Below are 26,019 nucleotides of genomic sequence, written 5' to 3' on the forward strand. Positions count from 1 at the left end.
TACTTTCAATATTTACTGTGAATTGAAATACAGATGTTAATGAAGGTTGAACACGGTATAATTTATGAATTAGGAAGCTTGCAGAGTCAAAATGTTCCAACATAAGCTGTGGCAGCAGGGGGCAACACTGACAGCTGTGAAGTACAGCTGCTGAGCCCCTGGTCCTCATTACTACTACTATGCTGCCATCTCCTGGTTAAGCAACACTACTGAGTAAACACTGGACACCACAGCGTGTCCCCACTCCCTGCCACATACTAACCTCCCAGCAGGTTCCCGGGACGTTGTGTGTTAACGCTGGAAACGTAAGGGAATGAAGTGTACTCCCAAAAAAAGTCGGTACGCATACTAAGAAAAAACCTTGGTCTGCGAGCTTGCAGGGACACGCTCACAGCTGAATAAAAAAATGAAAGCAAAATGTGGATTTTCTTTTTTTTTTCAGCTCCAGAAAACAAAGAATAACGGCTAAATCCTTGGGAAAACATTGTCCTGTCAATCAGTAGAGTTTAATTTGGAGCAACATTTTGATTGACATGTTTTGCCGCACGTATCGAATCATTTCCTATTGGTGTAAGACAGTGAAGTATGTGTGTTTTTTGTATGCCAACTGCAAAAACAGTTTACTAAGACGATTTATTTTTATATTTACTGTGTACAGTCAGTATATAGTATACAGTTGGGACACACTGGTAATGTTGCCACAAAGTAGTTAACATCTGTAAATGTTTTATTCCATTAATACTCATGAATGGAATAAATTGATTAAGATTCAATACAAACTCAAACATTTTTTTTTTTTTAAGATTGTATGTTAGTCTGTTTTAACTATTGTATAAAGTGTTTTTCACTCAATTTATGTTGATCTTTACTTATGTTTTAGTTGTATGGCATCTAATGACAAAATAGACCTCTAATATACTTTTATATACCACTGCAGTGAAGTTATTTTCACTACTTACTAACCTGTAAATCTTTAGAGCTGCTAAGCCAATAAATCGAATACTTAATCAACAGAAAAATTAATCAGTAACTCTTTTAATATTTGATTAATCATTTGACACGCTTTACAAACAAAAGTTCAATGTCAGAATTTGCTACTTTTCTCTGTTTTATGGCAGTAAATTAAACATCTTTGGGGTTTTATATTGTTAATTGGGCAAAACTGGACATTTAAAGGTGTCATCTTGGGCTCTAAGATTAATCAATAATAAAAATAATTATTAGTTGTAGTCCTAAATCGAATGATCTAAAATTTACAGAACAGTGAAAAATGTCCATTTCAATCTCCCAAAGCCCAGGCTTTAAATTGCTTGTTTTGCCCAACTGAAAGTCTGAAGCCAAAGATATTTCATGTAAAATAATATGAAACAGAGAAAAGAAGCAAATCCTGATATTGGAGAAACAGGAACTAGGGCCTGATGGGCAATTTTCTGTCGAGTTACTCAAAGCTACTAACTGATGGTCCTAACTACCGTCAATTAATTGTGTCAATCATTGCAGCGCGGTGGTGAGCGGCGACTTTTACAACCAACTACAGAAGAGAGGAGGAGGCTTCTTCTGGTTAAGCGCTCCTTGCCTTTGTTGTCCTGACAGCACGCCAGTGTTACCGAACTTTTGACTTAAAAATGAAGGGAGCAGGAATCACACTCAAGGTTGATTTATTTCAAAAAAGCAATGTAAGCAGAAATTATGTACATGCCGTATAGATCGTCAATGTGCCTTATAGAACATGTGAATCAACACAGTGAAGCAACGAGGTAAACAACAACTTACAAATTGGTCGAAATCAAATAAAAGGGCAAAATTAAGAACCATGAAATTGAGTGTTTTTTGGTGACTGCACTGGATACCTCAACACTGTATAAAAGAAAATGACCTGCATGAAAATAAAAGGATTTCTACTGAAACTCTATCCTCACTTCATCAGTGAATGCAGGTTCGATTTTCACGTTGTGAGTGAGCGAGTGTTCCCAAAGGGATTTCTTCTGGAGGAACGCTAACCCGCACTCCTCGCATATGTAGCTCTTTTGCTTCCCGGCGTGAGTCCGCCTGTGTTTCTTCATGTGATAGGACAACCTGAATCCTTTATCACACACGTCACATTTAAATGGCTTCTCTCCTGTGTGGATGCGCATGTGCGACTTCAAATATCCCGACTGGATGAAGGCTTTGCCACATACTTCACACTTGTACGGCCGCTCCCCGGTGTGATACCTGTTGTGTAGTCGGAGCTCGTTGGCAGTCAGGAAGGTCTTGCCGCACACTGTGCACTGGTGAGGCCTCTCACCTGTGTGGATGAGCTCGTGCCTCTTCAGGGACGTCTCTTTCATGAACTGCTTCCCGCAGCTGTTGCAGGGATACCGGACGCCCATGTGGATTTGTTCGACGTGGTTCGTAAGCTGCAGCTTAGTGCGATACGCCATGTCGCACTGCGTGCAGGCCCAGGGTCTCTCCTCCGAGTGAGTTCCCATGTGGACAGTGAGCTCTGAGGCTGAGCGGTAACATTTTCCACACTGCCAGCACAAGAAGGGCTTCTCCCCGGTGTGTTTCCTCTGGTGAACCGTCAGACAGTTTGACGACCTGAACTTCTCTGGACACAAGTTACAAATGTAAGGGAACTCTCCTTTGTGGATCCTCTGGTGGATGGCGAGATAGGACAGCTGGATGAAGGTTTTGTCACATTGTGCACAGGGATATGGACCGCTGAAGTTGTGCTGCTTCTCGTAGTGTTCCCTCAAGCGTCTCAGTAGGGTAAAAGTCTTGTCGCACATTGTGCACTGCATCGGCCTGTGCATGAGTTTGTGCCTCTCGAAAGCCGGCTCATTCGCGAGTATCTTGCCGCACTCTTTGCAGTAGAGCGGATCGTGAATCCTCTGGTGCACTTTGAGCATGGTCATGCTCTTGAATTCTTTCCCGCAGTCATCGCATTTCATGATTTCCCTCACATCCACTTTGCACACGTTTTCCTGGTGCTCCTTCAAAGCGGACAGGTACTCGAAGTGTTTGCCACAGTTTGAACACCACACGGGTATCTTCAGCGGCGGCCCCTGTTGGGGGTCGGTGCCGGTCACTTCACTTTGGCTGGGCCCCGCTCTCGGCTCTTTTTTCCACAAGAATCGGGTGATTTTCTTGTGACAAATGGCATAAATCTGGTGTCTTTTCAGCCCGTGCATGTGTTTAAAACGCTTCTTGCAGTGGACGCAATGATACGGCCGATCGTCTGTGTGACACTGTATGTGCCTGTTCAGTGTTTTGACACTGTCGAACGCCCTAGAACAGACGGGGCACACTTTCAGGGCTTTTTTGTTGACTTTTTGCACAGGTGCAGGCGGGGACTCCTCGGAAGCATCTGTAGGTACGTCAGGATTACATTCTTTTTTATCAAAGCTACTTGTATCGTCGCAATTCTGAGTGTCTGCTTCAGCCAAAATCTGTTCCACTGTCTTGCTCTGTTCCTCTCTGATCCCCTCGTGACCGTGAATGATCTGGTGCTTCTTCAACGTGTCCTTGTACTTGAAGCCCTTCTCGCAAGTGACGCAGATGAAAGGGCGCTCTTCTGAGTGAGACCGTAAATGCTTGGCGATGTCCGCAGTGCAAGGTAAGATCCTGCTGCAGATGGGACAGATTTTACCCTCTGTCGTCCCCTCTGAAGGCGGCTGTGGATTTGATCGCTGCGTCTCTCTCCTCTTTGGCTTTTTCAGCTCTCTGCTCTTACAAATCTCCTTCTGGTGTCTCTTTAAGACATAAGGATTCTTGAATTTCTTCTCACAGAAAGAACATTTATACGGACGGTCCTCTGAGTGGGACTTCATGTGCCGCTCCATGTCCACTCGGCGGGCAAAATACTTCCCACACAGAGTGCAATTTTTGTTTTCCGACATCTCGGAGGTGCTGGGATCCCCCGTGTCATCTTCTTTAGCGTTGTTGCTCATCTCTTCCTTTTCGTGAACGCGCATGTTGTGTCGGTTCATGTCGTAATGGTCCCTGAACCGCTTGTCACAGTTGGCGCACTTGTACCTGAGATCCCGATTTGCAGAATGAATTTCCTGGTGTCGTCTCATTGCTGCTGCTCGGAGGAAAGTCTTATTGCAGACAGGACATGTCTTATTGTTGGGGTATTTTTTTCTTTGCCTCTTAGCTGTCGCTGAGTCTTTGTCTTTTAAAGCTTTTCTTTTTAACTGCAGCCTTTTGCTTTGTTTGAGCGGTTGAAAAGCTGCTGGCTTTAAGCTGTCACTAATGTTCTCATCCGATGCGTCTCCAGCAGTGTCCTTCTCGTTCACTTCATTTTCTTCCCGATCATCAGGCTCAACCAAACCTGACGGCTGTTCAATCTGTATGTAGTCCAACAGAGTCACAGTTTCACCCTCCACCTGGACAGTCATACAACCCGGCATCTGCTCTGAAGGAGGCTGTAACTGTATTTGGTCTGCATCGATTACAACCTTCTCCAGCTGAGGGAGGGACAATGAAGAGAGGATGCAATTCCCAAAAGAGGATGGAATGGTCTGAGTTTCATCTGTGGGGAAAAGAAGAACCCCATTACCTTTATGGTTAGCTGCTGTTAACAAAAATTAAAATCAGTTCATAGACAACAATCACACGTATTATTTAGCACGTTTACATGCACATTGCTATCCAGGTTTCTAGTATTATTCGGGGCCCTATTCTACACACTGAGTTAGCTTGATTTTAATTATTTTTGATCTGACACGAGCCTAAATTAATCCGTTCTTCAAAACTGGCTTAAAATGTATCTGGAGCTGATGTAATAGCAAAAAGTCCTAGAGCCTCAAACCTTTATAAATACAGGCTTGTTCACATTCGAGTTGGATCAGTTGGATCTAAGACTTCTTGGGGTGAATCTATGAACTAATTTTCAGATACTATGGAATGTGGGGAATTTTGGTCAGCTGTTTTGCGGTTTGAGGAGCCCCACACTGCGATTTCCCACATGGCCGCTGTCAAGAGACCCGTTATAAATTGTAGTGAGCTTGTTTTAATATTACTGGAGTAGTATTTTAAATGTTATGGCTAAAACCATAGTCCGAGTGAGACTGCTGATAGAAAATTGAATTTCACTGTTTGCGTCTTCCAGCCATCTGTGGCTTTAGTTTCTTTTTTCCTTTTAGAATTTCACAAACTCAAGCTACCTCTCTCTGTTTTTGTCAACTCTGAGGAAACAGTCATCTTGCATTGTATAAACTTTAGCATTAAAGTTGTAGGATCTGGCCGTCCAGAACAGTGGTAATATAATTATGATTTTATCTATCTTAATTTAGAAAATAAGAAACTAGTGTTTTTGCTGTAATATTTTACTTTCCATAGTATATACTTAAAATCTGCTGCTCATGGCTGCAAACACTGTGGTTTGTCTTTACACATCTATTTTCTTCATTGTGAATTATTGTGACCAGAGTTTGATGTCTCAGGTCCCCGTTTCAACGTCACAAAATAAACCTGACTCGTCTAAGACTGATGTCCTGATCGCTGAGTGGACTTTACGAAGCAGATAAATCCTGGTTCGGTTTGTTAGGCTCACTCAAGACGGGTTTCTCGGAAGAAAAGACCAGCTTTTTGGAGTCTCCTTTATGAAACACTCCCCTGGCCTCTATCAAGTATGCCAGCGAAAACTCAGGTTTTGAGAAACTGGGATAAGGACTTTCTGATAATTCTGAAACCAGGATATCACCCGCTCACTATCTGGATACTAGTGTGCATGTAAACAACTCATTAATCAGTAATTTAATGGATTAAATCTTATTTAAAGATTCATTAAATATATTTTTGCATGTTTTACCCACAGCCAAAGACAATATATGCAGCCCAGATGAAACTCACCAGATAAATCAAAATGTCCGAGTGTTGTGTGGTACAGGAGCACAGTTTTCAGGTGTTGCGGGTCAGGAACTGAGTGCACACACTCCTCCAGGGCAGATGGGACAGCACAGAGCATGGACGCAGTCTGGGGAAGAGACAAGATTACAGGAAAAAATATTTTTTTTTTTAAAAATATGTTGTGCTCTGTCTTATGTGCTAAAGAAATCCAGTGTCCTACTTTCAACTTTAATCGTGATATTGGATTAACATAAACCACCAGATGAAGCTAATAAGATCTGGCTATGACTAGGTGAATGTTTACTCTACCTGCCTACAATAAGGCTCTCCTTTATACATCAAACAGTTTTTTTTCTAGTAAGTGACAAACTAACTGGTTAGTCAAAGCTTAGTTTCCCCCAAAGATTCCAGTACCTGCTGGATGTCTGGTACTGGAAGAAGCTTCTCCAGTCTGGTCAGGAAATCCAGCATTAGCACCTGCAGAGCGCTGTCATATTCAGGCCCAAAATCTGTCAGGAAAACATCCTGGGAAAAAAAAAAAAAAAAATCACTGTTGTAGCAATATTGACAGCAACACAATATACCACACAGTGGTTGTGGGATACTTTAGCACAAATACAGTCCACGAAATACCAGGCGTTTAACATGAACACAGGCCAACACAAAACCACAAACCTGGAAAAACTTCTCCTTCTCTTGAGGGTCTTTCAACAACAATTCAATTTGATCCACAAAGTTTGATTCTGGAAACTCAACCTCTGCAAAACATGGCTGGAACAAAAAAATTTGCAGAGTTGTAGTTTAAGAGGAAAGACAAATCACTTGATGTAAAACACGACCACATTGCAGTGCCTGCATATCACATTTTAAGAAGCTAACCTGCGCTGCCCAAGTGGATACGAGGGACTTGATCCGTTCCAGGTGCATCTCAATGGTTTCTGTGTCTGTTATCTGCTCAGCTTGACACAATTCAAGAACCACCTGCAACAGATGATTTCACCTCAAGGTAAATATAACAGACAGTGCAGCACGTGGAATTATCATTCACCGACAGTAAACTCACGGGATTCAGATCTGGAAAATTATAGATTAGATGAGAAATATGGAGCCTTGCAGGTTACTGTCAGTCAGATCATTTAGATTTGTGTTGTTTTAGATGCTTTGAATTTTGAAGTGATATTGCTATGATTATACCCATTACAAAAAGTGAATCAATGTGACAGCCAAAAGGCATAAATATAGGTTTTTAAACTTTATTTTGAAAGCTTAACATCTGAAGGGGCAGAAACCAAGCTGCTTCTGTCATCATTTTATTTACTCACCTGTGTTTACTTATGAAATCATTAAATGTCTTTGCTAAAACACTCAACAGTCTTACCCGTGCTCTGAGTCCCAAGAGGAGCTGAGCTTTCTGATCTGCATTCAATAGTTCAGGTACAATTTCTGTGACAGTGCTGATGAACTCCTCCACCATCCCATAGTCCTGCACATTTCCCCTCTGGACCACCTGCCACATGGCTGCAGACACCAGGCGCAGTGGGGGTATAAAGAGGCGCAGAGACGGTAGCAGAAGAGGTTGATCTGGAAGATATATTACGACGTGAGTCCGCTTATCAGAGTAAACTGAAATATGTTCAAAGTTGGTGTTCAGGCTGATGTGTTATTAGCATTGGCCTTTTATTAAAAGACAAACAACAGAAAAAACTTTGTTTACTTTCTATGTCTATGTGTCTAACCATGTCCACTAACTATGTCCTAACTGCGTTCACATATAAATACTCTAAGCCTATACAGGAAGTATTTTCTGTTAAACCTAATTCTTAATATACATTTCAAACTACATTCTGTACAAATATGTTTAATTATAATGACTATCATTTACTTTTTTTTAGTCTAATGAATGTATCAATTAATCAATCGCAAAAAGCAAGCAAATAAACTATTTTGCTAACCGTTTTCAAGCAAAAATGGCAAACATTTTCTGGTCCCCACTTCACAAATGAGAGTACTTGACGCTTTTTTGGGTCATATATGATAGTAAACTCACTTTAGCTTTGGGAGAGTCGGTCTAAGTAAAACGACAAATTGAATCTCCTTGAGCTGCTGGACATCATAAAGGGCATTTGTGAATATGTTTAGACATTTTACAGGCACAATCAACTTATCGAGACAAAAAAGCAAATCAAACAATAACGGACATAACTGTTAGATGCAGCCCTAAAATCTAACTGTGAACCCCAGTCCTTTGGGGTCCCTTTTGGGTCCAGGGCCCCAGATACCCAGACACTGTAGTACCCGGTTGCGATCAGGACTGGCAAGTGTGTAATAATTACAGCAACAACAAACAGACCTTAGTTGTATGTATGGGGGAACACTACATGACCTCATGTTTGGCATTTTAATTTAACTCACATTTATTTGGGAATACATACCAGTCAATCACAATATTAAAAATAATAATGACATAAAATAATGACAGTATGGAACCTAGATTTTGGCACATGGCTCCTAAAGCTGACTTTGAGATGAACTAATTTTTTACAGTTTTCCGTACATTTCCAAACAAAGCTATTCCCAACCAAATTTATAATTAATTATCCTACCATAACCCTAACTGACCAACGTTAAAAATCGGGTTTCTGTGGCCCCAGCTTGTGCAGTTGAGGTAGCAACTACACGACCGCCGGCTCCAAACTGACCCCGGGTTGCCTTCAGGGACTGGCAAGTGTGTCGTAATTACGAACGACCCGACGAGCACTCACACGAAGTGGTAAACATGGCTGCAATTAGTCGTGACTTTCCATGCTGTCGAAGTTGTGCGGAAATTGTAAAGGTGGTGCACTTCTTTGGAATTACATCCCTTTTCTTTTTAGTATTTTGTTTAAAGAAACACGCTGCTGTATGTCTGTTTTAACGCCTGTCCGACTTTCAGGCGCTAGTTGCTTTGTATTTTTGTTTTTAGCCACTAGCTAGCTAAAGCCCGCGAATGTAGCACCTGTCAGCCGTTAACAGTGCTCGTTTTCCGTCGCTAACTAATCTATGTGGACAAGTAATTGTCACTGCCTGTGAAGTCAAAGCATTTCTGTTATGGTAAAATATCAGGATGGACTGTTTGCTAACTAGCTAAGCCGACGTTAAGCTCCTTCCCAGAACTATTGCACACACCAGCTCTCCGGTGCTGTAACCCAGCACAAAGCCACCGCCATCTCAGAGCGGGGTACGCCATGTTCAAAATCGGACGCACACAATCCAAAAGAAAACCTGATAACTCGCGATTGGTGATATCTGTCTGAATTCTTGTCATCTTACCGTTTTCGGTGCGATGTGAGCTTTCCATTTTACCTCGGAAAGTATTCAGTCGGAGACGCAAATCAACTCGGGGTTGTTGTGAGTCGACGTCCGCCCGACCCTGCGGTGCAAGTTGGCGGGGAGGAAGGGCGGCTCGATATTCTGTTTTGAGTGCGCAGGCGTAGTCACTAACATACGTTTCACTGTTGTCACTCGGTAACCGACGGCTATAACGGGTTCGTGCCTACTCATACGACCTGTAAGACATTTATTTTTGTTATTTTTTGTCAAGACAACTACTATGTGTGGTAGTTTTGATTTGACCAACTTCTAGACTGCCTGTGAAGGAAAGAGCTTCTTCTTCTTCTTCACTCGGGTGATGTCAGGCTTACAAGAAGTTGTCTTGGGCTCCACTGCCCCCCAGAGGCCATTTTAGGAAACGAGCCCAAACACACTTGCCTTCAGTAGCAAACCCCACAAATTCTTCCTATTTGGCATAAAAATAATAATATAATTATTCGCTCTTTCGTAAAGAGTTCAATTTTCCAAATGTCTACTGTTTGGCCTAACGCTTCAGATGTTTATACACTGTGGCAATAACATTTTTAGGGAACCAAATGATTTGTGTGTAAAACTGGTCAAATGCTAAATACCTGAAATGCCATGTAACATCAATCTCTGTCAACCCATACGTGCCAGCAAACACGCTTCATAGAAAGTAAAACCTTCTCAGAGACATTTCTTGTAGCTTCTCTGTCCAGTCGAAAAATATACTTGCTTTATGAAATGAGCCCAAATATGTCATTCTAAGACAGTGCAGCAAATTCAACCTTTTTGTTGAACAGAAAGGTTAAATGAGGAATTTAATTCTTTAAAAATGATTGTTTTAGTTGTTGTATACTGCCTGTTGAATGTTTGAACTCAGAATATGTACTCTCTTCTTTTCTGGCTAAATTATGGCGTTGAGGCTGATATAATTTTCTCTTTTAGGTCAGTGAAAAAAATGACCCGATGTCTATGGCGCCAATGATTTCTGTCGGCTGCGATGGACTACAAATAAGGTAGATATGGATGTTATATACATTAGGGCTGTTACTAACAATTATTTCCATTATCGATTAATTTGCTGATTATTTTCTTGATTTGTTAATTGTCAGAAAAGAATGAAAAAGCCCCTGGCTTTTTTTTTCATAGTCCATTAATTATTTTGCCCGACCAACAGTCTAAAACCCAAAGATGTTGATGTTACTATCATAGACCATCAAGAAAAACAGCAAATATTTACATTTGGAGTTTGTTTTTGTTTTTGTATTTTTTGTTTTTTTGTCATTTTTGCTTAAAAATACCTTAAACAATTAGTAAATTATCAGTATCGTTGCATATTCATTTACTGTTGTGTGAACAAAACCATGAGACAATGCTGCCTGCAAACCTCATTTATCTATTCATTTACATAAAGAAATAACCGTAACTTAACTGTGGTATAATTCTTTCCTTCAGTGTCTTCGGTGGAGTGTATTCCTGTAGAGAGAGAGAGAGAGAGAGAGAAAAAAAAAAGGAATCACAGCCAAACTCTCCTCCAGACTTTACATGACCTTGTATTTCTTCATCAGTCTGACTGCAGACAAGTCCACTGGCTTTGTGAAGGAGCCGTCGTGACTTTTAGAGTCTTGTGTCATTTGCTCAGTTGAGGTAAAGGGATTGATAAAACGCCCCGGTGCTGGGCTGTGGCCAGATTTGTCACATTTTTATTCAGGGGATGCTGCGGTGTCCTTGTAAAAGACTAAAGCTATTCCAAACTAAGGCTGCTATGCTTGCTTTTCATCTGTAATTTCTGTGTTGCTCTAGTTTTTTTCCATAAATGATCCTCTTTTTCGTGAGTGGTCTTAAATTGGTTATGCAAGTTCAGTCCAACCTCTTAGTAAGTTTCATGGTGCTGTTTAAATGTTTTCAATACTTTATACGTAGATGAATGCAAATACTGGGACTCCTGAAGGAAGAATTTACCATTATTTGATAAAAAAAAAAAAAAAAAAAATCAAAGTTGTTTACATAGTGACCGTTGATATTTGCTGTTCTTACAAATAAAGTCTAGGATTGAATGTTATATGAGCCATTGTTCCTTATACCTCTCCTTCCTCCTCGTGATGGTTTAAAATTAAGACTGAATGCTTCAAACATCAAACATGTCTCTGTCATTGCGGATTTAGTCTTCAGGTCTAGTGATCTTCTATGTTCTGCTTATTTTTCTCTCTTATTCTCACCGATATTTTTTCATACTGTCAACAAATCCCCTGAAAAGATCAAAAGCGACCGTTATTTGATTTACAAGTATTGCCTGTGTATCTAAAGCCATTGTTTGTCGTGCCCCTCGGCGTTATAGAGCTGCGGTGTTTGTCCAGAACTATTCCAAGAGACACAAAAATGAGCCACACCTTTGCACCGGCTGAACTGCTCCTTCATTATCACTTTTACTTTGAGGCGACGCCACAAAACACTGTCCTGCTGCTGGAAATACTCACTAGAGCACCAAATGTGTGTTGATCCACAGCTGAAAATATTACCTAGCTAATCGGCCACTTACTCTTTTTTTAAGAAACCCTTTTATAATCTACAGTGTCCGGCTATTTTTTGAATTTACTGAGCCTTTAAAAAAGAAAGAAAGAAAGAAAGAAACTATTTGTGACCCATTTCTAAAGATTAACATCTTTGGGGAATGGCCTTGAGGCTGTGTGCCACAGACAGCGGCGGGAGGTCAGGAAATATTGAAAAACACACTAATACAGTTTCTCTCTGTCTTTTGAAGGAATTTGTTGACAATTTTAAAAAAATATATACAGAACAACGCCTAACTGGCAGAGGGACACACAAACACCGAAGCCCACAGAATGAACACAGCAACTTTTACCCACGGTAATACAAGACTTGGAGTCTACAGCCGTGCTGGTTGCTCCGTGAGCATGGTGATGCAAGCTGACGGACAGAACAGACAGAAACGGCCATCCCCCGGAGCGACAGCTCTAGCGTGGCTACAAAACATGTCAGTGATGAAGCAAAAAAAAAAAAAAAAAAAGGAAAAAAGTGATCTCATTACGGTTTAAACTGTGGTCGTTTATTAGCTGTCCACAAAAGCATGTCATGGAACGACAGAAACTGTAGCACGAGTGTAACATTCCTTTTTGTTGTTATACTCCACCACATCCCTGCTTCTCACACCATGTATAATTTATATTTCATATATATATATTTTTTACAATATACATATTCTCATCAAAGGGAAAAAAAATTGCAAAAATTCTTCCCCTACACCCCCCCCCCCCCATGGATTTGAAATCTAGTGAACGTCCCATGCACGTTTCCACTGCTTCTAGGAGAAATGTTGTTTATTACCAGGAACAAATACGCAGGCAAATAAATGCTGAGACAACTTAAGGGGAGAGTCTTGTTGGACAAAGCTGGTGCACAGAGCACATTCTCAACAACATTAGACAAGGAGAGCCATGCGAACCGACATTTACTCTACGGCTTTGACCCGGGTTTCGAATCGAAAGCGCCAGGACAGGGGGAAAGCTGAAGTTAGTCTTTTGCTAATGACATAACATTAAGACTAATAAAGCCAGAGATAAGCTCAAAGCCTTTTGGCTTATTCTCATCTTTTAATGTTAAACCTATGTTTAGACTTAAACTTAAGCTTACTGGTTAAAAGACTTATGCTTGTGATTGTGTGTTGAGGCTACAGCAACACTGGCACCGAAAGTGCTTGACATCATAATGAACCTTTTCACCTCTGTGGAGACAAAAGGGTTTGCATCTTTAAGTTACATTTCACATTTAAATACCAAGTGTCAGTTTAAATGTGGGCGTGTATAATGATTCAGGATTAAGCCAAATATGTTGTAAAATTGAATTATCTCAACCAGAGTTGGTCTAAATAACAGCCTCATTAAAGCTATCAGGGTAAAAAGCAACAGACTGGCAGTCTAGACTAAGTTAGAAATATTGTTTTAAAGTGAGTGAGATACATTTAAAAGAAAATACACCATGGGATGTCACAAAAATAGTATATTCAGGCTTTTTTCAGTCACTCGTTTGTCTATGTTGTGTGTCTTTCATTTCACATTTATACTGTAGCTCCATATCCAGTGGCATATAATTCATTGTACTAGTCAACGTAATACAACCTAATGGAAATATTGCTTGATTTCTAAAGTTTAAAGCATCTTTTTATATAATCTTTTTCTCTTTTGTAAAACAAAATAGCTGTGGAATGTAAAATAAAATATATAGTGCTATGTATGTAGGTAAGAAAATAAAGTCGTAGGATAACATCTATATTTCATTTTCTGTAACTATTTACAGAACTTAAAACCAACTCATATATGCCTATATGTTTCTCTTACAATGGTTTTTTGGCCCAAAACAAATATTTAAGTAATTTTGAGTGTGCTACAACATTTTATGTGATAAGATTTGTCTCTAATCTAAAAAGGTACAGCCGGATTAATGTAGAAACAACCACCACAAAGTATGAGGACACTTCCGAGACATTTGCATTGTAAGCCGTTAGAAACAGAGGGGAAGCATCTTTTTTGTTGTTTTTTTTGGGTTTTTTTTGCTGGACTGGCGACAATTGCACATTTTGTAAATATTCAACTTTTTGTTGAATTGTTACATTCACAAAATGTTGAGGAGCCGAGGGATTTCCTCCTAAATTGAGATGCTCTTTGTCCGAGTGAGAGGGTCATGGTCACGTCAGTTGGAGGTTTCCTCAAATACTGTTGAACTGCACTATTAAACAGCAGGGCTGGTGCTCCGGGGCTGCTGCTGAATAACAGGTTTTAGCATTTGGTTTAGCATTTGGTCCTTTTTAGAACTGATAAGTGTCATCTAATGCACGGCAGGTGGGGCAGGTGTGTAGGAAAATGCAACCTTATGGAACAAAAAGAACCCAACGCAACATTTCGGTCACGGACCTTCGTCGGGGATCAAATTAACAAGATGAAACAACACATCTTTATACTAACGCCACGGTTTGTAACATCCAATCAGAAAGGGGAACCGGATCTCAAAACCCTTGAGCCGATTACCCCATCAATAACTGACTTAAACACCAGAATGTTGAAATAAACAGAATAAAAATGAAACTTGGTTATGAAACATGGACTGGCTATCGTCTGGTCTGCCTCCCATACTCATTTTTTTAAAACTTTTTTGAAAAAATTGAATAAAATAACTTCATCCTGCACTGCCCATTTCATCATTCCTCAAAAAAAGTTTAAATTTTTTTCCCTTTTTTCACTTATTCATGTGGTAATTGACTCAGGTGTTTGGGATTTAGCTCCCCCCTTTGTTTGGCTTTGGTATGAAGATGTGCTGTTTCACATTGTGAATTTGATGACTGATGACGGTCCATGGAGCTGCAAAGCGTGAGGAGCTGCTGTTTCCTCAAGAGTCCCCCCCCCCCATTCTTTCCTCCCATTTCAAAGGATTTCTGCTCCCTTTCCCTGAGAAATCAGGTTTCTGTCAGTCTACATGGGCTGCGGCTGCTGTTGCCGTGGAGAAAAAGCCAGTCAGAAGCGAGAACCAGAGCAGTGGTGAAATCAGATCGCTTCGTCGTTGAAATTCGCAACAAAACGTGGCATCACAGTTGCTGAATTCATGTCAATTCGACCCAGAATCCAAATGCAAATTCTTTGAAGCGTCATATTGTGCTTCTAGTTTTCTCAAAACTGTAATCTTTAGCCTCCACCCCCTGTCACTTTTTTTTTTGAGTTTCTGGCTCATTCAGTCAGGGGTTTTTATGTCCAAATTGAAAATGCGGATAAAAACAGGTGGATAGAAACCCACTTTGCGAGTCACGTGACATTGCCTATTATGTGTCTAATAAATTCATTGCTGATGTTACTGAGAAATTGAGATGTGAGGTGAGGTCTGAAACAAAAAGTGACTTTAAAATAATAATAATAATTGGGAATATACCAGAAATAGCAAAATAATGTAGGGGAACATCCTTTGATTGGACTTTAACTGGAACAATCGACACCCTACTCTGCCCTACACAGAAAGCACACCTAACGCGAAACAGAGGAGTCATACAAACAGATTAAACATGCAACCTTGCATAAACAGAGACATACAGCAGGAACAAACTGTTCAGGGAGCACATTCAATGAGACTGGTGTCGTCAGCCAAGCGAGCGTAGGAGAATACTGTACATCAGTTAAGATTTTAAAAAAAAGAACGACCAGCACAATGACTTTCGGGACGTATTTACACTTTGCCTTAAGTATCTTTAAATCAAATCTATCTCCAGATTCCACTCAGATCAGTCTGTTTTGCAGTGGATACAAAGTTCATAAGCAGCGTTTTCCCTTACTTCCCCTTGGCGAAAGTGGTCCGTGAAGTAAGCTCTGCATAAAAAGCAAATATCAGGGCAGCTCAGTTGAGGAGGTGTCATGCAAAAAAAAAAAAAACGACAGTGTTCGCGGGGTTATCGCAAGTTCATTCCCCAGTTGGACATCCATGTTTCAAGCATACGTCAGCATAGATTTCACTGAGTGGGCCGTCTTTAGTCGGATCAGCGCTGCAGTGTCGGCCGCGGTGGAAGTTCCTGTGATCAGTTTGGCCTCTGCACATAGTAGATATAACACAGTGAAACGTATCCAACATAGAAGTGACAGAATGAAATGTATAGAAGTTCATATAAGTCCACCTAAAAGTCCGTCTGCTGGCATTGCTACTAATCACTTTTATTGGTTGTATAGTAGGATTATATTTATGTTTTGGCATGTGTGAAACTTTATACTGCAATGGCATCCACTTCCATAAAGTGATGTTATTTGTAAACCAAAGTCTCATATCAGAGATGATGAGAAAGCTGCTTTTATTGAGTTAAAATTCAGGTGTGAAGTATGTATTTCATGCATTTATTCTATATGAAATACAATAGAAAGTTTCATAATCATGGTTACGTCTAAGTGATACTGCTGGGTCAGGTCAGTTGTTTCTCCTACTGAATGGGGTGTGAAGTGATCAGTGGGAGGCATTGGGACAACGAGTTCAAGCCTCTGACAAGACAAGAAAGTTCTGTCTCTCTGATATAGACACGTGTGCCACAATTAAAACTCAGGTGGCTGAAACAGGCAGAATTAAAGGGAATCCCTGACATAAAAACTCCTCTTCAGCAATGGGGCCAGAACAGGACGAAGGGGCTGTATAGCAGGACGCTGGGTGGGTGTTACATTGATGCTGTGGCTGGATCAGGAGGCCCCGGAGGGGACGTTTGTTACACCACAGAGCCCTTGGAGGTGGAGAGGTGGATGGAGTGGATGCGCGTGGCCAGAGTCTTCTCCAGGTCGTGGAGGATGTCGGAGCAGATGCCAGGGCTGGACACCGGGCTATCGACGGGGGGAGGTTCGTACAGAAGCTGCTTGAAGCTGTCGACTTCAATTAGCAGCACCATGTTCTTCAGGAAATAGCCCTCGATGAAAGCCGTAAGCTCCGTGGCACCAAGGAACTACGTTAAAAAAAAAAGAAGAGTGCGAGACAAAGGGCATACAGAGTTATTTACTGTTTGGAAGGGGGCAGCGCAAAGCTAGAAAAACAACACAGACATATTATCAACTTATAAAGTTAATATGGGAAACATGTAAGCAAACAGTGGTTTGCTTACTCATCCAGCAGTTACTCAACGACATTAGCATTCATTCAGAGTCATGTATCTGTCCACTTGTTGAATTTGCGTCCTATATTTTCTTTACTTTTAGCTCTGTTTTTGGTCTCCACCAACTCATGAAGGACATATGTGGCTCATTAGCTGCTAATCGCTCCACTATGTTCACCAGCTGGTTGCTGACTCTGCCTGTCTCACATATGTTGCTATAAAATGACTCACAACAAGACAACTAGGCCCAACAATCTTACATCTAATACATACAGGTTTGGAGGCCGAGGACAGAATCGACTCCTGGGAACTGGGGCATTTTAAAAGGCAGGACGTTGCGAATGAACCGATCAGTTTTAGAGATTCTTCGCCGAAGACATCACTATGAAAGCAGTGAGAGTGAGCCGAAACAAAGTTGTTGGCCGTAAAACCAAAACAACGAATTAAAAGATGCTGAACATCTGGACAGGTGAGGGAACCTGCAGAATTGGTTGATAATTCTCTGTGGGTAAATCTCTACAAGAGACAAACATGAACCCACATCATTCTTACTACTAAAAATATTGATTAGTGCAGCTTTAAAGAAACTGTTTTAACGGGCAGTAGGACTGTTTCATCCACTTTAATGTAACATTTTTACGAATTAACTCTGGCTAGTTAATGTTATGTTTGTACCCTCTGTAAGAATTTATTACAGGAACACTTTTTTTTACATTTTTGGCTCATTTACGGTGGTATTTTATGACAACATGACATCAGTCCGTCACGCGTTCCCAGAGACGGTTTCTCACCTTGGCGTGTTTGTACAGGTCCACGCAGGTTTCGGTGGTGATGTTCTTGGAGCAGATGATCTCACAGTGTCTCTGAAGGGCCTCTAGTTGGAAGAATTTGGCTGCAGACAGGAGCTGCAGGGAACAGTACAGCCACACAGAATGAGGTACAGGATTTGGGATTAGAAACACCAATTCTAGCGCCGTGGCTCAGCAGGCTCTGGTTGAGTCTGTCTTACCTCCATAACTTCAGTGTTGCGTATGTGCAAGGACTCAGTGCCTCCACAGTAAAGATACTGCATAACCAACTGAAACACAGAACAGAACAGGCTACAGTCTATAGTATAATTTACATTGTTTTTTTTAAGTGTCTTTTTTTTTTAAAATTGTAATTTTACTATTGTTACCATTTTCAGAGATTTCTTTCCTTTTACCCCCGTTAAAGGGTTTTTTCAATGGGAGTTTTTCCCTCATCCGAATCAAGGATTTAGGTTATATAAATAAAATCGACTTGAGATGTACATTCTAGGTTTCAGTAAGGAACATGTATACTTATAAATAAAACTCTCAAATAATCGATATTGGTGCTGGTTTCAAATATCTATAATTACTAGATGCAGTCCTAACTGACTCTGCATGTGAAAACACAAATCATCATGGTAGATTTGGGTTTTGTCTCATCATATGTCCTCACTGGCAAAAACAAAAGATAATACAATAGACTTCTTACGTGGAATATATTGTACTTGACATGGCTGATCTCAATACAGGTGTTTTCTGCTGCTGGTCGGTTTTGGAGCAGCGACTTGAACCTGGATGAAACGGAAGAAATCCCGGGTATATGACAGCTGTTTTGCGCACCACAGTTTTGTTCGTATACGTGAAAAAAAGAAAAAGAAAAAAGACAATGAAATAGCCATAAACTCCTCCATAAGGGCAACATTTTGTCTTTACCTGGGTGAAGCTGTAAACAGCAAAACTTTATGTGCATAAAACGGTTTCCCCTCCACCAGGAAAGTAACATCAGACATCTCCTTGTTGTTCAGGAAGTGAGGGTCTGGAACAAAAATGATGACAATAGGATCCAATAAAAACAGCCTAATGATGCATCATTACCAAATCTTCTAAACTGCAGATGCAGAACAGCAAACAGTAGAAGATTAAGCTAATGTGGTCATTAATTACTCCGAGGGCGATTCATCATTTAGCTATCAGCACTGCATTATCAAAATACAGCAATTCCCCACTCATAAGTATTCTAAAAGGCAGGTAATTTGAATTTGATGTCCAGTCCTTTGACGCCGTTTCTGGAAGAGCATTCTCGAGATTCGTGGGAAATCAATTAGCTGTCAAAGCTTTTTCAAGCACTAATTGTCTGCACACATGAAATAACAAAGCATTTGTCCTTTTATTTTAATCCTGTTAATAAATAAACACTAGGTGGAGCTGCAGTACAGTCACTGAATGTTTCGCTGCCTTCCCCGTGCTCTAATTAAAAGAAACATCTGAAAAAAATATGGAAATGTGGAAATGTCTGTGACCTTCCCAGCTTCAAAGGAGCTTTTAATACCAGATTAGACTGATAAATCACATCATTTGTGATGTGAATATAAATATGTGCTTGCAAAACATATTGTGAGTGTGGATGGCCAAAGTCAAATTTGTGTTATGAACTATGACAGTAAAATGTCATATTTTTTTTAATGCTTGTGTTTGGTTGCAGATGGCTTTACTTCTCTGTGAGTCACACAGACCCCATTGCTTTTTGTGTAAAAGAAAGAAACAAAAAACAAATAATTGTACACTCAAACTCTTTTCACTTTAAATATAAATTTAATCTTTGAACCAGACCTTATTAAAAACCCATGTGTTGATAAGTACTGAAGTGGTAACGCTTCCCTTTGCCCTTTGGACTTTGACAAAACGTGTCAGAATACTGAAATAACTATTAAATATTGTTATTACCCCAAAGAACAGAATATGAATATCTTTTTATATTATATGGGCCAGGCTTAAGGAAATATATATTCCTTTTATTTGGGAGGAGTAGTGCTGCATTAAAAAAAAAAAAAAAAAAACACACGCACTATCTGCACCAATCACAGGTGCAGAGCAGAGGAAAATCCATCGTAATGAACCATGTTTTACAGCTGGTGTCTTTGAGCTCCCAAACAAAAGTGATGTGTCATTTCATTAGCAGACAGTTTAAAATTAGACTCGTGAGTGATTCTCATAAAATGAGGTAAAATCATGAAGCATCAAGCTGATAAAACAATGTTACGTATGTTTTTGAGCTGTTAAAGAGGGTCCGGGAGTCTCCAGCACCCCAAGCACAACATAAGACCGGAAATAATCTGCAGAATAATCTTGGTTAGGGAGTGTATGAACACTACTGAAGTTGGGGGGGTCTTAATAATTCTCATGTAGTCTCTTAGTAGCTTGATTTGATGATGTATTTCATGCCTCTGCATAGTCAAGTCTCAAAACTAAAGAAAAAATACATTTGTGCTGTAATATTATCCCAATGTTAAGAAGGAATTGTTGTATTGGTGAGTAAACTGGAGTAATATTGCTGTAATCTTGTCTTTTTTGATCTGTATATCTTTGCCTTTTGGTCGATTTAAAACAACGAACGACGTATTACAAAAGTGATTCAACCTCCAGTCAGTTGATAGAAGCTTTATTAATGGCTGGAAAACATTTGCAAGTCTGAAAAGAAAGACCAGAGTCTTATATGAACCGAGAGCCTGAGTAAAAAAAAAAAAGGAACACGCTTCCTGGTATTTAGCACAGTTTGCTTGACAAGTGAACTCTGACCTCACTGAAGTTGGAGGCAAATCCACCCACCCTCCCCAGACTCCCAAAAAACCAGAATCCCCTGGCTGTCCACTTCGCGTCTAACCCCGCTGTCACTCCCTCATCACTCAGCTTCAGTAAATGGAGAGGCCAAAACTGTTGAGGAACAGTCGCTATTTTTAGCTCGCTCTCTTTACCTAAGCGCGAGGTCTGTTTCTTCTTGATCTCTGTCAGCTTAGGGATGGGGAAGGGCCCATAGCACTGGGTGAAAATAACCGACAGCTGCTGGCTTATCACCTCGTTCTGCAAAGAGACACAAACAGAAGTGAGGACAGAAACTTTATACAGACTACGCTTTCGTGGCCTGTTTTACATGAGCTATCCGGGGCAAATTTTTATGCAAATGTATGATAATATGGTTTGGAGTGCAACTAAATATATGCAAATGTGAGCGTTAACGTCACCCCAGCACACGAGCACAGGACAGTTTGTATTCCCAGAAAAGCCAGCCTTGCTTTGTCTGATGTTTCTCTAACAAGCATTTTGTTTACTTGCACATGAAAGAAAGCCCTGGTGACCTTGCTGGTTCGGAGGATCTGGAACATGAGCGGCAGGCCGTGCGTGATCAGCTCCTCTGTGTACTCCTCCTCCTGGATGCAGCTGAAGTCTTTGAGCAGGCCCTGGATCAGCGGCCGGCGGTGTTGGATGAAGCAGGTACGCAGGGACTCGAGCCAGGTGTGCAGCGTCCAGGGAACGCCTGGGAACACCACCACACGGACAGTAAACACACACTCGTGCGCAGCAAAGACGGTCTGATGTCTGAGCAGTTTCAAGGGCGAGAGAACCGACCATGTTTCCATCACTCTGTGGTGTTAGTGCGAGTTGGAGGGCAATTGCACGGTGAGTGTTAGATCAGTGGAAAATCAGAGGTTCTCGTGGGAATATGAAAGCAGCACTTGAATATAATTAAAGGATGTCCTGTTAAAAAAAAAAAAAGATTAATGCTCAGCAACAATATGACGAACAGTGAACGATGTGTGCATGAAATAAACATAAATCATGACATGACAGTGGGAGCTCTGTGTATCAGCAGCACTGCTGAAATTACCAGTTGATTAACTGAGATGAAAATTCCTCAATTAATCGCTGAAGTCATTTATCAACCAAACTTTTTCTTGTCCGAGCCTCTCAAATTTGAGGATTTTCTGCTTTTTTAATGTTTTGTATCAGCGTAGCTTGGTTATCTTTGTGTTTCAGACTGTTGGTCGGACAAAATAAGCAAATTAAAGATGACACCTTGGGCTCGGGGACATTTTCGTGGGGAAAGTTAAGATGAACGATGGGATTCTCGACCTTGGAAACAATAGTTGACAAAACAATCTCACCACAGTGAAGTAGCCGTTCTGGAGCTTTAGGTTGTATCGCACACACACTTCCTTCCGCTCAGATTGTTCTGTCATTTACTTTCCAAACGTTAAAAAAAATCTGCCTACATGCACTTCTAAAGATCACTAACTAACACGTTAGATCTTGTTATATTTTAATTACACTTTTTTTTTTTTGGTACCGATAAATGAGCCGATTGATGAGCTTTAGAGGTGCCAGTAGGTGGATTTTGTTACCTTTCAACAAACACATGGCTAGCTGTTCAACCCTGTTGCCAGTATTTGCGCTAAGCTAACTGGCTGCTGAACGTAGCTTCACATTTGGCGTACAGACATGAGGGGCATCGATCCTCTCATCTTACATCCTGGCAAGAGAGCAAGTGGGCGTATGTCCGAAAATTTCCAAGCTTTCCTTTAAAGTGCTCAGAAAAGCGGAAAAATTGAAGATCTGCAATTACGGGACAACCGGACGACTCGATCTGCTCCAGAACACTGCGTGATACAACCAACAGCTCCGGAACAACTACTAACTGGACCTCGTGGTGAGATTGCTCTGTCAACTAAAATAAATGAATGCTAATCAACAGCCACATAAGGTCTTGTGCCCAATGAACTGGACAATGGTGGGTGACAGCCGATGATTGCCACGTCTACAAAATAGCACTGCCCGAGGACCTTTTTTCATCATCATGTTCACACCTTTGGCCCAAGCTATTATCACCTCAGATATAAAAAGTCCCTGCTTCTGAGACTGTTTCATGGTTGGATGAGTAGTGGTGATTGCTGAGGGTGTGTACAGGACAGCACAGGACTGGACAGGACGGGACAGGACAGGCACAGCATGAGCACATCTCCAGGACAGCTGGAGGCACCAGAGAGCGAGGCATGTGCGCCAGTGAAGCATGTATTAGTAAATCTGACCTAAGCTGCGGATGTCTATGGTGATGTCCACATGGCCGTGCTCTGCGCTATGGTACATGGCCTCTCTCAGGGCTCTCAGTTTGGCCTTTCCTGTTCGAAGGGTCCCTCCACTGTTGGCCTGCAGAGCCAACCTCTTCTCCCCGGGATCCGAACCCTCGGCCAGGATCTCCTCCAGCGACAGCACATCGCCCTTTTCCTTCTCCGACTGGGACAGGAGCTTCCGGAAGACATTCCTGGAGGCGGGGAGAGGGGGAAGAAAAATTGTTCTAAATTAAACCTACAAAGATTGCGTTAACTCCACATTAAGCCCATTCAGCTCTCCAGCTCTGATGACACTCGAAATATTCTCATGTACTTAATGAAGCGCAATCGCGTACGCTGAACCTGCCACCGGCCTGTAAAACAAAAATAGTGCTATAATAAAAAAATGTTGCAAAAGAACATTTGCTTTAGTCTGAACTTTCATCAGTACTGCATGCAACACCACAACATTGCACTGCTTCTGCAACAGGATGATGCAGCGGTAACAGATGCCCTCCGACATGTAACGTCTGCAGCGTGATCACGACCTGAGGATGCATCGCTGCACCGTCTGCTCTAGTGAGGAGGTGCTTGTTCAGAGGCTAGCATATCAGACATCCTGTCCTCACCTCGACCTTTGCACGCCGTTTCGCCTCTGAACATGACCAAAATGAGCCAACATGGAAGAAAAACTAATCTAGAACAATTTTAATTTTACTGCCTTTTATACAAACCTTATGTCCTAGTTCTGTGAGAACCTCTACACCCAACCATATGCAGTTCGGACCTGCTCGCGACACGCTGCAGCATGATCATCATACTATAATTGATTGTCTCAATAATAGGCTTGTGCCTCCACTCCACTTGCTAACAGCTCGCGCTGGCCCGAGCGTGAATGGGCTTTATCTTGCTCAGCTGCAGGGAAATGATGTCAGACCGAAACCATAAGTGCCGCCGAATAGATTTCAGCACTTATCGTCGCCTGCTTTCCAACAGGGAAACCAAGATATCTGCCAACAGGATTTTGTGAGGAGTGTCTAGATGGATCAATATTGTGGTAATAGATCTACTTCCAGCGGCGGGGGCACGTGTGTGTATGCGTCCCCGCGCTTGTAACCGTGCGCGCGACTGCCTGTAGTACCTGTGGCCATGTGCTGCTGCCAGGCTGTATGAGTTCATGTCTCCCAGCGGGGCAGAGGAGATGCCATTTCGACACATGGTCCCAATCATGGGGTCTGCCCCTCTTTCCAAAAGCAAGCTCACCAACTCAAAGTTACCTGAAGAGCAAAACATGTGGATAAAGGGTGAATACACTCAAATAAAGCTGTGGTGGAAAGTAATGCAAGTAGATTTACTCAAGTACTGCACTTAAGTACTATTTTGAGGTACTTTTTTGCTTCTCTGTACTTAAACTCTACTACATTTGTGGGGGGAAATATTGTACTTTTTACTGAACTGCATTTACATTTGACAGTTTTAATAACTAGTAACTTTATAGGGTAAGATTTTACATACAAAACATAACATCAATAAATTAAATATGATGCATTTTTATAGAATAAACTACCCTAAAAGATACAAAGTAGTTAAATCTGACCAGACCAAGTTTCTTTCTTTTTTTTTGCACTTATTTCCATGCGATGTAATTTGATTCAGTTGAACAGATTATATATTTTTCTTTCTCGTGTAAGTTTCCTTTAATGTGATTTACAAAAGGGAACAGGAAATGAGATGAAAGGAAATACCTCAAGGACCACAAGAAAAGATACGTTCCAGTGCAGTAACTCATAAAGGAACTTGATACAGGTAGTGAACGGCTACCAAACCTTGTTAAAGTTTCACGTTCTCAGTCTTTGTGCTATAATAAACTGAAATATTGGTTACACTTATACACTAATGCATCAGTAACAATATCCCACTAAATAAACAACACTTTTTTTTTCTGCAGAACAAACGCTTCAGGTTTTGATATCTTAAATACATTTTTCTGATAATACTTCTCTACATGTACTTGGAATTTTACTTGTAATGAAGTATTTCTATAGCGTGGTATTGGTACTTTTACTCATGTAAAGGATCTGAACACTTCCTCCTCCGCTGATGTTTGTGCTGAAAATGTATAGTTTCTGAGGTGAGGGGGGGGGGCTCTTTGAATAGGTATTCAACAACATATTAATCATCAAATTACCCCTTTCACATTCACTGAATTCCACACGGTAGCTTAAATTAAATCAAGTGACTACGGCAGTGCGATCTGCTCTGTTGAGAACAAAACAAGTTATAACTTTAAAAAAAACAAAACAAGAAACGACTGTGGGCGTCAGTGTAAAAGTGATTTCAAATACTCAAACGCTGACAGTCCAGAGAATAGAAATAAGACTTTATCTGATACAATCGAGACACTGCCCCATGCATTGCTTATTTAATTTCGTGTATCCCCGTAAAGTTAATGTGACAGCAAAGTAAAAACAGTCAGGAGTCAGAAAATGAGCCTGAACCTGCATCAAATTATTCTGTTTTTTGGAAAGTTCCTCACTCATTGCTATTCATTGACAAAATTAGCTCTGGGATTGTGGTCTTTATTTCATCTACATCATCTAAATTATTTATTATTTAATGAGTAGGATGGTAATAGTGTTCATTACCCGTGGCGGTGTGTTTTAATCTCGTTACCATGGCAACGTGGATGCCTGTACCTTCCTAAAGTCACACCTGTTGTGTTTGAGTTAACTTTCATTTATATGTAAAATATTTCATATCTATTGGGCAGATATGAGAGTGGTATTGGTTTTCTCACCTAAAAAAAAAAGGCAAATAAGCTTTCCAAAATACGAAACTATTCCTTTAAATGCACATTTGGTTCTGCTTCAACAGCCAGTTTAAAGCCCATTTTGACTGGATAAAAAAATACCTGCTGCAGCTTCTTTCATACGTGGCTGCACAGCTATACAGCAGCACGGTCAGGAGAAGCAGCATTTGAAGTTCACTGCAGTTCTGAATCCCAGATAATAATCGAAAGTGATAAATTTATTAGATGATTAACACGGAGTAAGAATGCCTTCTGGTTGGGTTGGAATCAAACATGTCCTGACTAAACCCTCATACGCCCTATCAAGAATATAATAAGAATAATTGGGTCAAATATGCACATCAGGAGTTTGAAATTTAAATGAATCCACGTTGTTGCTACTTGTCCGTCATTACCTGCAGCGGCGGCCAGCTGAAGCGGGGTCTCTGTGTAGTTCTCCGCCCCATCCTGCAGGGCGCCCTCCACATTTGCTCTATTATCCAGCAGCAACTGTGGCGGGGATGGGAGGGCGTGGAGAGGGGAGGGGAGGGA

The 26,019-nt window shown here is 41.0% G+C and overlaps 2 protein-coding genes and 1 long non-coding RNA gene across 8 annotated transcripts in view; 1 reads left to right on the forward strand and 2 right to left on the reverse strand.

Moving 5' to 3' along the window:
- Positions 1 to 1,641: 1,641 nt before the first annotated feature.
- LOC120797538 (zinc finger protein 420-like) lies at positions 1,642 to 9,515 on the reverse strand. 4 transcript variants are annotated; one of them, XM_040141276.1, is made up of 7 exons: positions 9,145 to 9,515; positions 7,214 to 7,416; positions 6,715 to 6,816; positions 6,511 to 6,606; positions 6,250 to 6,360; positions 5,839 to 5,962; positions 1,642 to 4,516 (listed from the first exon to the last, which is right to left on the reverse strand). In XM_040141276.1, the coding sequence occupies exons 1-7, from the start codon at positions 9,170 to 9,172 to the stop codon at positions 1,899 to 1,901; spliced, it is 3,282 nt and encodes a 1,093-aa protein (XP_039997210.1). In that variant the 5' UTR covers positions 9,173 to 9,515; the 3' UTR covers positions 1,642 to 1,898. The 4 variants fall into 4 exon arrangements, with proteins under 4 accessions (XP_039997210.1, XP_039997221.1, XP_039997230.1 ...); XM_040141287.1 differs by lacking the exon at positions 9,145 to 9,515 and adding an exon at positions 8,598 to 9,016; XM_040141296.1 differs by lacking the exon at positions 9,145 to 9,515 and adding an exon at positions 8,268 to 8,455.
- Positions 8,493 to 12,189, forward strand: LOC120797562. Of its 2 annotated transcripts, none has more exons than XR_005708541.1 (3): positions 8,493 to 8,668; positions 10,114 to 10,184; positions 10,624 to 11,113. It is a non-coding gene; the product is annotated as an uncharacterized LOC120797562 (long non-coding RNA). The 2 variants fall into 2 exon arrangements; XR_005708539.1 differs by lacking the exon at positions 10,624 to 11,113 and adding an exon at positions 11,930 to 12,189 and having other exon boundaries at positions 8,499 to 8,668.
- A 256-nt stretch (positions 12,190 to 12,445) lies between these two features.
- The window catches only part of LOC120797554 (ankyrin repeat and BTB/POZ domain-containing protein BTBD11-A), a 166,657-nt gene continuing 153,083 nt past the window's right edge, over positions 12,446 to 26,019 (reverse strand). The window contains exons 8-17 of one of the 2 annotated variants that reach the window (XM_040141316.1): positions 25,884 to 25,977; positions 23,821 to 23,956; positions 22,659 to 22,891; positions 20,931 to 21,109; positions 20,550 to 20,655; positions 18,511 to 18,613; positions 18,287 to 18,368; positions 17,796 to 17,864; positions 17,578 to 17,691; positions 12,446 to 16,639 (exon numbers count right to left, since the gene is read on the reverse strand). In XM_040141316.1, the coding sequence (XP_039997250.1) occupies positions 16,409 to 16,639; positions 17,578 to 17,691; positions 17,796 to 17,864; positions 18,287 to 18,368; positions 18,511 to 18,613; positions 20,550 to 20,655; positions 20,931 to 21,109; positions 22,659 to 22,891; positions 23,821 to 23,956; positions 25,884 to 25,977 (1,347 nt within the window). In that variant the 3' untranslated portion in view covers positions 12,446 to 16,408. The remainder of the gene's footprint in view (positions 16,640 to 17,577; positions 17,692 to 17,795; positions 17,865 to 18,286; positions 18,369 to 18,510; positions 18,614 to 20,549; positions 20,656 to 20,930; positions 21,110 to 22,658; positions 22,892 to 23,820; positions 23,957 to 25,883; positions 25,978 to 26,019) is intronic. The other variant, XM_040141325.1, reaches the window with a different exon arrangement.

The sequence above is a fragment of the Xiphias gladius genome, chromosome 2 (assembly GCF_016859285.1).
Source record: "Xiphias gladius isolate SHS-SW01 ecotype Sanya breed wild chromosome 2, ASM1685928v1, whole genome shotgun sequence".
Lineage (NCBI taxonomy): Eukaryota > Metazoa > Chordata > Actinopteri > Istiophoriformes > Xiphiidae > Xiphias > Xiphias gladius.

Bases quoted from the DNA above. Each gene is read 5' to 3' on its own strand.
- LOC120797538 (XM_040141276.1), bottom strand. From the start codon at position 9,172: ATGGAAAGCTCACATCGCACCGAAAACG. The intron at 6,361-6,510 runs GTTTGTGGTTTT...TTTTTTTCCCAG, and splicing joins AGAAGGAGAAGTTTTTCCAG to GATGTTTTCCTGACAGATTT. The intron at 5,963-6,249 runs GTACTGGAATCT...TCTCTTCCCCAG, and splicing joins CAGTACCAGACATCCAGCAG to ACTGCGTCCATGCTCTGTGC.